General features: G+C 45.5%; 3 protein-coding genes across 3 annotated transcripts; all 3 read right to left on the minus strand.

Annotated features, from left to right (window-relative positions):
- Positions 1 to 1,521: 1,521 nt before the first annotated feature.
- AGABI2DRAFT_72051 (hypothetical protein) lies at positions 1,522 to 4,573 on the minus strand (the record flags this gene model as incomplete). The annotated part of the gene is made up of 19 exons (XM_006462895.1): positions 1,522 to 1,582; positions 1,634 to 1,660; positions 1,726 to 1,943; positions 1,968 to 2,086; positions 2,197 to 2,371; positions 2,447 to 2,507; positions 2,641 to 2,754; positions 2,953 to 3,034; positions 3,151 to 3,209; positions 3,278 to 3,373; positions 3,437 to 3,541; positions 3,606 to 3,621; positions 3,681 to 3,696; positions 3,753 to 3,828; positions 3,885 to 3,990; positions 4,053 to 4,080; positions 4,138 to 4,280; positions 4,340 to 4,350; positions 4,407 to 4,573. 19 exons carry the CDS (start codon positions 4,571 to 4,573, stop codon positions 1,522 to 1,524), a joined length of 1,680 nt encoding a protein of 559 aa, XP_006462958.1.
- Positions 4,574 to 5,155: 582 nt separating this feature from the next.
- Positions 5,156 to 6,616, minus strand: AGABI2DRAFT_194005 (hypothetical protein). The gene is made up of 4 exons (XM_006462896.1): positions 6,421 to 6,616; positions 6,132 to 6,363; positions 5,872 to 6,079; positions 5,156 to 5,822 (listed from the first exon to the last, which is right to left on the minus strand). The coding sequence occupies exons 1-4, from the start codon at positions 6,434 to 6,436 to the stop codon at positions 5,337 to 5,339; spliced, it is 942 nt and encodes a 313-aa protein (XP_006462959.1). The 5' UTR covers positions 6,437 to 6,616; the 3' UTR covers positions 5,156 to 5,336.
- Positions 6,617 to 8,782: 2,166 nt separating this feature from the next.
- AGABI2DRAFT_224623 (hypothetical protein) lies at positions 8,783 to 11,366 on the minus strand. The gene is made up of 15 exons (XM_006462897.1): positions 11,284 to 11,366; positions 11,084 to 11,218; positions 11,014 to 11,021; positions 10,889 to 10,953; positions 10,725 to 10,835; positions 10,403 to 10,664; positions 10,252 to 10,335; positions 10,117 to 10,182; positions 10,043 to 10,057; positions 9,936 to 9,981; positions 9,851 to 9,882; positions 9,603 to 9,794; positions 9,420 to 9,532; positions 9,194 to 9,365; positions 8,783 to 9,134 (listed from the first exon to the last, which is right to left on the minus strand). Exons 2-15 carry the CDS (start codon positions 11,196 to 11,198, stop codon positions 9,078 to 9,080), a joined length of 1,338 nt encoding a protein of 445 aa, XP_006462960.1. The 5' UTR covers positions 11,199 to 11,218; positions 11,284 to 11,366; the 3' UTR covers positions 8,783 to 9,077.
- Between the last annotated feature and the right edge of the window lie 1,544 nt (positions 11,367 to 12,910).

A 12,910-nucleotide genomic window follows, 5' to 3' on the forward strand; every position in this document is an offset into this window, starting at 1 on the left:
CCCTTGATAACGTGTGCCTGCACGTGTTCATCACAACTCGGACGGCTCCGCCAGAGACCGAGGGCACGGTACTGGGTCCGACTTTTCCCAGTACGCTCCGAAATAGCCCGCCCTGTCAAAACCGGTGGCCTGTATGTACCTGTACATAGATCAACTGAGGATATGAGAACAGGCTAAGTATATATTGGTGCAAATGTATGAATGACATCAATATTGATTTTTAATATTGGACACCGGGATCTTAAAGTACCCACTTGATATCCGATCGCGGACCGGTTTGAACCCCAGCGAGACTAACAGTAGGGGACAATCAAAGTCGAAGTCGAGGTGAACTTAGAACTTTTTTCGAAAGGTTCAGAAACAATGGGGATGAGAGCTTTCAAATGATACCAAAAATTTCCGGAAACTCACAAGCTGTTTGTTCAGAAAACCCAAATTACGATGTCGGGCCTCAAAAAATTGGCACAACTATAATGAAAAACAAGGGAGTATGCAAAATCGTTTTCATCTTCAAGAGAACAAGAAAGAAAAAAACCAATCTGATCACCCCTGACTGTACCTATTCCTTGTTCGAAGGTGATAACTTCTGTTTGTGAAACTGAGTACCGCTGAGTACAGCAATTCAGGAGACCATGCGTTATCAACGTCATTACACAAGACAAACAACGGGGAAAGAGTAATACTGCGAGAAGTAGAGTCATTTCCTAAGCAGTAACTCCTGGGCCTAAAGGCGCATGCTGGTGGTCTTGAAAAAGTATTAGGCCCCTCAACTAATGTCACAGTGAAACTTGGTGGTCGTGATCATGAGTTAGATGCGCCCTCGAGGTCGATCTGGTTTCACTTTGGTAGTCGGTATATTGCCTTCGTTTCAAAACCCCGAGGCTGTTTCGTCGAACTCACTCACTAACGCCAAAGAGCCAGGGACAGGACACAAAAACAGTGGTGCAGCCAGAGCAAGCCATCATGGGAGCCGAAACCGATTGAAGGGGTCAGTCAAAAAGTTTTTCATGCGATGCATAGGAATCTCCTCTTGCGACTCCTTCCGCGTCAAAGGGTGTACCCATTTTATACATTTTATACAGGACGGAGATCATTGAATGAGCATTATGATAGAACTTCAGTGCATTGGGAACGGAAGAATGTTTAAGACCTCCTGACTGAGAGACAACTCCGAAAACGCAACGTCACGAGCATGGATAGACTGTAGAGTGAGTATACTTATCCTGGGAGATTTAAGAAGTTTATGGTCAGATGACGGTCACCTATTTTCTGGAATCAAACAGCCTTGATGGTGGGAGTCATGAGACATAAAATGGACAACAAGATTGACATTGCCGATGGCGAGGAACATCTGATCAGCCACGATTCGTAGCATGTGAGAGCAGTATGTTTTCTTCGACGCGTTTTACATAACTCGCATGTAGTAGAAGAAAAAAATACAATAGTGCTGAAGTTCGAGCCGGATTCCACATGGTCATTCGTGGAAATCCCAGGACTGATTGAGACGCAACAAGCTCCGAATCAGAGGCCACTACCAGTGCAGGGATTTCTAGGGAGTGTTGCATTTACCGCGTTCCACGCGCTGTAAGTAAATCATGAATAAAACGTCTACACTGTGACGTGAGGGACTTACTCTGGGTATTGACAGCCGTTAACAGGGCTAAGGAATTTCCAAGAAATGTGAGTTCATGGTTGGTTTCGAAACGACTGAAACAGTCTGCTTACACAAACGCCAATGAGCTGTCCGAAGGATTGTCCCAGCCAGTGCCAACTTTAGCCGATGGTGCCGCAGTAAAACTCGGTGCCGGGAGTGTTTTGAGAGAGCCGGTAGGCGTGTAGGTGGGAAGGAGAGCGATCTGGGTTCCTGAGAATGATGGCCCAATTGTCGGTGGCGGAAAGACGTGTGAGGACACTTGACTGGGATTGATGGTCCCCGCGCCGACCTAGTTAGCATGACTGAGATCTACTACTGAGTCGAAACCTGTGAGGAGACATACCCCTCCTGTGGCTGTCACTGGGTAGTTTCCATCAAAAATTTGTGACGATTTCAGGACAGAAGCGCAATGTCCGATAGCCTCACGAGGATCTGACATTTTCCCCGAAATGATGGATAATTATAATGCGACCCATGGTTGAATGTTTTTGGAATTTAAGGTTAGTGGAAGGGGTCGGCTAATAATCCGATCAACGACTTACCACGAGGAATCCATCCCTGCTCCAGCCCAAGTTTGTAATGCCACATCGGACTGGACGATGTACCAAGTACAGAGGAATTTCCGATTTTCCAAGTCCAGAAAAAGAAATTCTGTAATGCGTCCATCGAAGCTAAGCTTACCTGCTTCAGCGTAGCGATGGTCTGAGGGGAGTATGACTAAAAGATAGCACCATATGTAACAGGCCAACTGGTCAGAAGACGAGATACTGCAATAAGTAAAGGTCCACCCACACTCCAGTCATCCCATGGCGTACAATCTGGATAACCGGGTTTCGACCCAATTCCACTCAACCTAAAAAAGTTCTCAGATGTCAGAACCTCAGGGAACGTTTGCCAAATGTAATCAGACCAGTCCATCACCGTCACTCGTATGACGGTCTGATACTATGGTTCAAAACAAAAACAAACGTAGAACCGGTCCTCACCAAAGGCCGCAATCATTGATAGCGGAAGAAAATTCACCGCCGACTGTCACGCCAAAAGCCTTTTGCGACTGGTTAGTAGCAATAGCCCAGGAACTATAAGATAAGAAAGACGTTCTCTCATCAGCCGGCCTTCAAGGAAATTACAGAGTAGTACAGAGAAGTACATACCAAGGTCTAGCAGCCAAATCATCGGGTCTGATTGAAGGGTTTGCATTAATCATAAGAAGCGACCAGTGTTTCTGTTAACCTACGGGGTTGTGTGATCGCCCATGAATGCGAGGTACTTGACCCGGTTTAGTACGGTAAATAAACATCGGTTCGGTGATATCACTGACAGGATGTTGGTCAAGCAGAAGCCTATCGGCACCAGATAAAAATCTAAAAAACCGATCAGCTTCGAGACAGATATTCGAGACTATAATGAAATAGTTATCACCCTTCCCATATAGCCGGCTTCATCACGATAACATTTCAGCTAAGAGTCGACTGATAAGGTTCTCCGAGGAACACCTACACCTTGAAAGCCCTCATGAATTGCGATATAAGGTCCAGAACCGGCGCCACTTCCCCTATAAACAGAACGATTTTCATTAGATCACAAGTGAAGAACCCTGTAAGAGAAGAATAAACAACATACGTCGCTTTCCTTATGGCTTCATATGCCGCGTAATAGAAGCTTTGTACAGGTGTTTGGCCAACCGTCCCCCACAATATTTCGTTCACAATACCCACGCTAAACGAGGAATCATAGAATCAGAATCAGGAGAACGTCACGATAGAAAGAGGGAAACACAACATTCCAACCACATCTCGATATTGATCTTGGCTCACAAACTCGGTGAGTATCCGGAGGTAAGTAAGGGTGCGCTGGGCATTTGCTACTCCCATAACTCCGTACATGCTTGGCAGAGAAAAGGAATTAACAATGCACGTCCGATAAAGTCACAGGCTAGAATATGACTCACAAATTGACGGATCCACCTACAGCATGAAGCTTAGATGATTTCGTGAGAATCAAAATAAGAAAACGAGAGGCTCACTCTTCCCAGAATGATTCTATTAACGAGTGATTAGTGGAAGTTTATTGAAACAGTTGATTTGCTAGAGTTTACCCATCCATTTTGACTTCCGGGAAGTGAATGTAAATCAAGATAGATTCGGATGCCATACTTCCTGGCCCAAACAATTCTACAGGTAAAGCCTGTTCGACAGCATTCGACATCTAAGAAGGAATGGACGCTCACGCCTTAAGGAAGTACTTCCATGACGTTCCGACCAAGAATGGTTCGTCGTTGATAGCCTCAATAGCCCAGAACCCAATAGGAATCCTCACCCAGTTCAGGCCAGCGGCTGTGAAATGAAAAGCAGCAAGTCATGGACAAAGATGGATAAGGAGAAGCGTCAAAACGTACCAGCAATATCGGCAAAGTCTTTTTCGGTCTGTAAACCAATACCTTCTGAACCCGAGCCATTTCTCTAAAGCATTACGTGACGCACTATGAAAGTTTTGTAATGCTCCTCCATTTCCTCGGCTAAATTCGCGCCCATGGCAATAGATAACGACCACTCGTCGACGACTGGAATAGCACTATTATTGACATACTTCTCGTATAGACTGGGTGATATGAAAGGTTCCGAGACTGCAACGTTCATCAATTTTAGTCAAACGTTGAAGCCATGAGAGGAAAGTGGAGCGTACCCAGCCAGCCCCTGAAAGCACAAATATTTGAGTAAGTATATTCCCGTCACTTGTGATCCACACTCACCCAAGATTCACGCCACGAGCAATGTCCTGGCCCCAAACCCATTCCCCACTTCCGATACGTTTACTCCAACTCTGAGATTTACCACCGGATTCAAAGGGCTTCTTCGGGTCATAAACCCAGTCTCCCCCAAAATCATTTTTGTACGTGAACTGGGTCCCATCATCCATAGTAATGAGACTGCCAGATGTACCGGACGTTGCAGAATTCCCATCGTTTGAAGATGAGCCGTCGTTGTTATCGTTTGACGAGTTTTTGCGTGTCAAAACGAGAGGAACAGTGATTGCCGCGGCGATCACAACAACGAGGCCTACCAGTAGACCAGTGATGACCCATCTTCGGCGTCGCGAAGACCTTTTGGCGATGGGTGCGACGGCATAAAGTTCCTTTGGCAAAGACGGTCTACTTTCGCCTAAAGCACCCTGAGGCTGAAGTAGCCTTTTTAGTCTTATGCCCCGTGCAAAAAACACAGAAGAAAACTTGCCGTATCATACAACTCTGTTCGGGCATCCCATGAGAAAGAATTTGAGTAATTTAGGGAGGGATTCGCGTCTCCAGTTGGTCCACGACGTTCCTCCATTGTAGGTACCGAGTCGTAGTGGGACATAGGTAGTGCTATTACAAGCTGCTGATTCAAATTGGCAATGGCGCTACACCCTGAATAATGAAAAACCACTTTACCAATTGAGGGGTGCAATGGTGTCAGCACAAAGAGGGCGGAAGGGGAGCCCTTAGATTGAAATCCAATAAGCTCAAGTAATGGGACGAGACCAGTACGTTTTTTTTCTTCATAAGCAACGAAGTTCTGGCTTCTGGGCCTCCGCGTGGCTTCCGCATGGCCTGAGGATATTTAAGTACACTACGTAATCCAACAATATGGAAAATGCGCTAAGTTATATACTGTACAAGACTAAAAACATGAGTGGAGCCTGTCTACGCGGCACTTTCCCTTTCCATACGCCGTCTCTTGCGTTCTTGATCCTCCAGGATCAATTTTTCTGACACGGACATGGCAGAAGCAGGTCGTTTCTTATCATTCGACTTGTCGTTACTACCGGATGAGTTCGTGCCTCCCATAGCCATCTTGAATACATTAGGTCGCTTTAGCGGATTAGCCTTCAACGGGTTGATGTTCGGCTTCAGGGGGTTTAATTTCAGGGTAGCAGGTGCTGCGGATGGACTAGAAGCAGATGTCGAAGCCGAAGACAATCCGGTGGGCACTTTTGCCGACAAAGATAGGACAACCTTCTCCCCTTCGTCCCGTTTCAAGCCTTCATCCGAAGGAGGAGATCCTGATTTAGAGTCTGAATGTTCATCCTCGACAGCCTCGGCTTTTGCACGTTCAATCTGTTCTGCGATCAACATACGTTCTCGAGCCTCATCCGACATAGTTGCACGTTCTTTTTTCATGCTAGCTTCCTATTACCAAGGATCAGTAGCAGTCTAAGATATGAAGGGTACAACTTACTGCTTTGGCGAGCGCTTTCGGGGAGCTATCGATCCAGGCGATGAACCAGCCCTTCTCGGTCTCATCTACCCTGGCCACGCCAGTTCTGCTGAGGTGCTTCACAAACTCCGTAAGCGTCACCCAACGGGTGGCGTTCATGTGCAGATGTTGTTTATCTGCAATATACTCCTGGTATACTCGGTTTGCGAGGACACGTTTCGTGCCGAATCTGCCTCAAGGATGTCAATGATGATCCGGGCTATAGCATAGACAAAACAAACCTCCGCGATAATATTTGAACAAAATCCGATTGAAACTGGGATGAGAAGTTGGCAATATGACTTCCAGCATGTTCACCGACCACCAGCATCTGCCGCAAGTGTGCCTCTGATTGTGAATGGCACTTGAAGCCGTTCTCATCCCGACATTGTTTCTCGCAAACCTGGCAGTACCACCGTAGGCGCTGCAGGCCTTTGGACTTCATCTTGTTCGCCACATATTTAGGGGTACCAACTAGGGAAGATCGCAACAATGAGTCATTTAAAATCTCTTTAGAAATTCAATTCTCACCTTCTGCGCGAGGCATATTGAACTGGAATTATGTAGAGACTAAGAGCAAGTCGTAGTCAGCGTTAAAGGCAGTGTTGCTGACAAATTCAATTTGGATTCAACGCCACAACCAAATACGCCATCCCGTGACTAGTCCCGGTCACCAGAATTCCACCCGTGGGTCGCAGCTGCCAAGTTCCAGTTATCGGGAGCTTTTCAAGTTCTCCCTAACCTCTTTCTCCAGAGCAAGGCTACATACAATCTATCAAATTCGTACCTCACCTTCAATCACATCAACATTGTGGATCTACGATCTCACGTATAGCGTATCCTGAGCATATCCGTTCTCATAGTCTGCGCCACCATCGCTGGCGCCCAGGTTTTCAGGATCAGTTCCGTAAGTTTTAGACCCCAACTTGCCTTCCACACTCCTGCAACATCGGACCGTGAAGTCTACAAGTCCACAACGGAAGAAGGAGAAGGGAACCTATTGATATGTCAAACTTACTATGGCCGAAGACTTTTTGCCCACGTCAGTCAACTTTTTTCCCCCATTTCAACAGAAACGTGATTTATGGATTGGCCATCCGAACTGCCTTTCCACACTGCTGTCCTGAACGAACACGGAGCTTTCTGATTCTTTTCTCCGATTCGGGTCTAGTCGATTTGATATCATCTGAAGCATGTAAAAATAGAACCGGATTTTGGAGAGAAGCAGTAGGGATTTCAGGCTATCCGCCAGAGTCAGACTCCAGTAGGCATGACCGTGCCATTAATTCAACTAAAAACATCTCCGATGAAACTGATGACGCTATATCGTGCGCGATGTCGCCTCCTGAGCCTGCAGAATCCACTCACCGCTACAACAAAATTGATACAAGTTTCTCTCCCACAGCTATCAGCTAAGATTCGTGGTCATCGGTGTATGAAATGCCTGGATCCTGTCTGGGTCTGTCTGTCTAGGTCGTCTCTCTCCCTGCGTTGTCCCTCCTTGGGTCATTCCTCCCTTTTCTGTGCTTTTTATGGCTCACTATTCCTTTTCACGGTAGATCGCACATCAGTATTTAACTTCTCATTCAAAAACATCTAGAACTACCAGAAGCACAAGGAACCGTACCCATAGGTGAAAATTCGACTGATGCGTAGTCCAAGAGAAACTCGGCGGTCCGGCTCCTGGCTATTTTGATGGAAATCTACGGCAAAATCTGTCAACTCGTCTTCTGCTCTCACGTCCCGGAGGCCGTCGTTCCAATTCAGTTCATAACATCAGTAACATAATGACAACACTTTTTTATTTTCTTTCTTTCCAACATTCTCGCGGCAGGTATTTTCATTGGATCTGTCATTATTCATTTCTCGCCATGCGGAAACTTTGTCTCCTCTCAGGCCCGTACCTTTCGCCGGAAGAAAGGCTGTTCAATTTCATCCCGGAATATTCTTTTGAAACAGCTCTTGGTATAAACCGAACTGATGAACGAGATCATTTGAAGTAAACCAAACGCGAAGTCTGGATTGGAAGAGCAAAAGAAAGATCTAGGTACCGTACCAATTTATCCAAAAGAAGTGAGGCAGTAGCACACGTCTTTTCAAGAATAGTACGGCCCATGATTCCTGCCCACATTTGACATACCACGAAAATACGTGGTTGTTTGGATCCGGTTGATGGTTTTTAGTACTTATATTAGTAAGTCAATTCCTGTCTGTCCTCCCACATTTCACCTCAACGAATCGGTTGTACCGGAAATGATATGAATTTTCGGCCATCGCGAACCTCCCTTCGCACAACAACTTGCCAACTCAATGATTAACTCGAAGAACCTAAAAACCAAAAATACTCGAAAGAAGTTCAAAATGAGAGGAAGCTAGTGGGTAAGTCTAGAACCCGACAAGGTGTGTCAGCCTGAATTCTGAGATACGAAATGGTCTCACTCGCTTCCCCTCCCCTTTTCCCCCTTCCCAAAGGCTGTTGATATTCATCGATGTTAAAGCAAACGACCAATGCTCCGTGATTCCTGAGTTCAATGCTATCATCAACTCCAAACCAGCCGGCTTATCTCGACAAATATTGAACCCCCTAGGGCTTAAGTTCCGGTGGCGATTACGAGTAAAATGTCACCTCGAAAGAAGAGTATAGCGGGATGGATACCAAGAAAACCGGCGATATTAGAAGAATTCAGGGCTGTCAGAAAGGGACAAGTCGTCACACCCGGACCCAAGTTGTATGTGAAACTTCTCAAAAAATCGAGGGAGAGACCCTCTTCGAGAAGCATTACTATTCCAACTTCTCATCCATCAATGGTTCGAGCTTGAACTCCGCCGTGCACGTTTTTTCTTTATCAGTGGTTGCACTAACATGTGATTTCGGGTCATGTCTTGAGCCCTCACACTGGTAGGTAAGAAGCCAACCCCGATGTTTCCATATTCCAGATTAGACAAGTCGCTCTTTCCACCCAAACCGCGATCCCCTCTCGTCCGTCCCCTATTTCTCAACGAAATCAAACAAATCCTACGCACGATTTGAGGCGAAATGAGGCGAAATAAAAACACGCAGATTTACTGATCTTTTTAGTATGCGAGATAACGTCCCATCAGACCTGAGGCCTTAGTGCTAACTTGATTAGGTAAAGTATATACAGATTAGAATTTCTGAGCGCATCAAAGCCAAATAATCGTTATTTTCAATCCACACGAGGTTTCCGCTTTCGCAGATATCTCCGTACGCTCGGTATCCCGAACTAAATTATGATCCCCAAATTAAACCCTCCGACGATATCATAGATATTCTGGGACTCACCGTCTTGATAGGATAGAATATCAGAACAAATGCACCTGCAGCCCAACCCCATTTAACTGTTGCGGGTAGAGGTTCAGAAAACATCCCTTTGCTCCATTTCGCAATAACCAGAATTTCCGTTATAATAGTGGCCAGTAATAACCAACAATGCTGTCCCATTCTGACTGCGCGTCTTATTGTGGTTTAATTAAACAGAACGAGCCAGTCCAGGGTTAGGGGAACATACCTAGGATGATTGACGTACTGATAAAGTTCTCTCACAGCTGGCAGGGCACAGAGGAATACAAACGTCAATCGTAGAATAATAATCGGATGATCTGGTTCCATCCACAACAGGGTCTAAAAAATCAGAAATTGGCATCTTGTTCATCACAATCGAATTCGAGATTCGAAAACCAATGACACACACCTTCAAGTAAAAGGGATTGAGTTCCGCCGCTAAGAATACGAATAACAACAGCACTACAGTAAAGTAATGCAGGGGATCGGTGGCGGTTCCCCATTTGAAAGCGGTAAAGTCATGAGGAGAAAATTGACTGAGAACCCTCTTCATTTTTGGACGTATTCCTCTGGTTTGCCGAAAGCCGCGCCAAGAATATGGCTATTAGCGCATGATCAGTAGCTGTTTCAAAAGAGAAAAAGGCACATAAAACGTACTTTGACCTCCAAATACTGGCAAACCTTCATACCTACCACCACATTAGAGAGGGAACGCCGTCGTAGAAATCTGATAAGTACGAACCTAGATATGTTCCGATCCAATTACAAACGAGGACGTCCAGAATCCACTAGCAGTGCATATAGTGAATGATGAATGATTTGACTGATTGACAGCCGAGATAAACATACGTGATCCCACCAGCACTGACAAGACAAATACAATTGAACCCCTGTCACCGGAGAAACACACAAGAATATCTTACCTCGGCAAAGTTGGCCAATTGGTGCTGTAAACTATATTCCGCCAGCTCAAAGGCAATGCTCAAAATCTGGTCGTTAGAGTAGATGATCAGTCTTGTATCGAAATGGGAAATGATGTTATATATCGGGAAACTCACCCAACAAAACCAATAATCGCGCAGTATCATGGCTTTCCCGAACCAGCCAAGAGTGTGAGCGACGCAAAACACATCAATCGCATTCTAACAAGAAAAAGGGTCGTTCTATGATTAGTCCGAAATATAGATACATACAAGAAAACCATTATACCCATATATTTTGAGGTGTCAAAGAGCAATCTTCCGCATAACTCTTCTCCGGAAGGGGGACTCCCAATTTTGGATCTATATATGTCATCATATGACGCGCCGTCTGGAGGTCTTGAAATAGTAGAAAGACTACGCCAAGTTCGTATAGCAGGTTAACGCCAAGGACAGCACGCCAAAAAGCTGGATGTGGGCGAATGAAAGGTCCATCACGGAACTGGATCATGGAAAACATCAAGAAGGCGACTATGGCAGCGTAAACACCACTACATGTTTTGGATTAACGAGTTTCTATGATTCCAAGGAAGGGAAAAAGAATGACTCACACACGGCGCTTATCACGACCTTCCTCGAGGACGTCTTGCGTCATCGCAACGTATGCCAATAGAATTAAAGCGCATGTTAGCGCAGAAAGCGTAAGAGGATTATAAAAAAATCTTTGGTGAAAATGAGAACGATTATATCGCTGAACCACGAAGAGAGAGCTTACTCGACACTCGTGTCATGTCGTTCTTGGAAGGGTATTATTCGCGTATAAGATTCAGTTCTGTCAGCCTAAAGCATTGTGTATGGTTACCGGGATATGCTTGTTAATAACAACTTAATACTACGCACGTCATACCCTGCAGATTTGACCGGCCAATAGAAATTGAGATACGTGTTGACATAGAATCTTAATACGCACATCGAACGGGAGTGCCATCCACTCCAGGGCTGGGGCCCTGTTCAGTAACTGGAGAGATTGGACCATCAGACTCTTCTCCGAGAGAGGTCGCTGAATCTTCCCCGTTTGACTTCATAAGTCTAACAATTGCTAGCACTGTTGGTAGTGACTGTCGGGTGAATATGCTGGATAATTGCACGCGAAATTTTAGCTAGGTTTACCGGGAATTCAATGACAGAGTTTCCGAGCACTTGGATGCTCCAAGAATATTCTGTGAGAGAAATCCTGTATGGATGGTAGTAGTGATCAAACAAGCAGGTAGCCACGTTTGTTAGCCCGACGTCAGTCTCCCACGCATACTTGCCGATGTTTGTATCTATTTGCTATGCCTTATAAAAACAAGAACACTTCTGCATTTGTGGATCACCAGTAATTCTTCGAGACCTCAAGGTGATCATCAAATTTGCCACCAAGGTCTGACTATCTCACCTATTTCGTGTCGTGTGGCTTGTTACCCGGGAAACACTGGAATGGAAGCACGGAAAAATGGACCGCTTGCGACCTTCTTTTTTCCGTCTCAAACAGCACAATAATCTATTGTCCTTTGTCCTTTTCGCTGGCGTTTCTCTTGACTACTGTGATCAGCTCAAGTTACAGTGGACTCTCGTGCTGGATCGCGGACTCGTGGATATATGTGGTCTGGATGGAGTCGAATTGGAGGAAATCAGACGTTTGATCGTCTCTTCTTCTTGGACACTTTCAGATATCGCGCAGCCATTCGAGTCGGTCCGAATGCTTCTTCATAATCGTGATAGAACTCAAGAAAACAAGAACAGAAACCGGTAGTATCGATGCCGCCTTTTATCTCTCCTCCCAAAAGATACCTACGTGGGAAAGAAGTACAAGAATAGAACATAATCAATTCCCGTGATGGAGTACGTCTCCGCCATGCTGGGCATTCCACGACATATTGATGGTTTTGCGATTGGGTCCCTGGCTTCGAAATCTCAGATGCACTGCACTGGTCTTCTGACATGTGCAAGATGATCGAGGGTCAAATGACGGGAATGGAAAATAGCCAGAATGTAACTCCAAAAATGTTGGCTCCAACGTACGAACCCTGTATGAACCCGTCATACTTCTGGATGACTATCAACACCACCATGAACCTCCACGCTCCTCCAACTTGTCCCTCTATTCATAATGTCTTGGGAACTCACCGAAACAAATTCATTCCATCAGCAAAATCGCCCGGTGCTTCTAGTGCCTCATTCCGAAGTCTTGGGAGAGCTCCCACCCACCTTCCAGACTCAACCTGTTTTTTTTATGATAGGCTGCTTCGAATGCCCTGATGTCTGAGTGATACGGTACAGTAGAAAAAAGCGCGTACTTAGTCACAAGGTTCTGATCCTCATCTATGGCTGGTCAAGAAGCCAAGCAATTCTCGCATCAATTACATCTGATCCCAAAATCCATTCATGGAAGTCAAATACCCACTGCTCCTCGTAAGAATTCCCCGATTGATTGTGGCACCTTGCGCCGCCCGCATGAGACGCTTACGGTACAATTCTTTTTGCTGCGTTTTTTCGCAAGTTTTTCGCTTGTTGAATAGATCATTCAGGGATAGATCTTTAACGGAAATGACCTTTTCGCCATTGTCAGTTCTCGCATTGTGTCTAACGTCAATGGTCATGGCTAGTTTACTCAATTTACGCATAGCTAAAGATTAACTCTCGATGACCCGGTTGAATGGAAGGTTTAGGTAGCTGTGAACGGTTACCTGAATAGATGCGTGAGGAGCCGTCTTCCGCGGATGATTTCACATCCCTTCGAAAAATGAGCGCTTAA

The sequence above is a fragment of the Agaricus bisporus genome (genome assembly GCF_000300575.1).
Source record: "Agaricus bisporus var. bisporus H97 unplaced genomic scaffold AGABI2scaffold_7, whole genome shotgun sequence".
In the NCBI taxonomy this organism is placed as follows: Eukaryota; Fungi; Basidiomycota; class Agaricomycetes; order Agaricales; family Agaricaceae; genus Agaricus; species Agaricus bisporus.

Bases quoted from the DNA above. Each gene is read 5' to 3' on its own strand.
- AGABI2DRAFT_194005 (XM_006462896.1), bottom strand. The intron at 6,080-6,131 runs GTTTGTTTTGTC...TCCTTGAGGCAG, and splicing joins GTTCAAATATTATCGCGGAG to ATTCGGCACGAAACGTGTCC. The intron at 5,823-5,871 runs GTAAGTTGTACC...CCTTGGTAATAG, and splicing joins CGAAAGCGCTCGCCAAAGCA to GAAGCTAGCATGAAAAAAGA.
- AGABI2DRAFT_224623 (XM_006462897.1), bottom strand. From the start codon at position 11,198: ATGAAGTCAAACGGGGAAGATTCAGCGACCTCTCTCGGAGAAGAGTCT. The intron at 10,665-10,724 runs GTGAGTCATTCT...CAAAACATGTAG, and splicing joins GGTCGTGATAAGCGCCGTGT to TGGTGTTTACGCTGCCATAG. The intron at 9,883-9,935 runs GTTCGTACTTAT...ATGTGGTGGTAG, and splicing joins TTGGATCGGAACATATCTAG to GTATGAAGGTTTGCCAGTAT.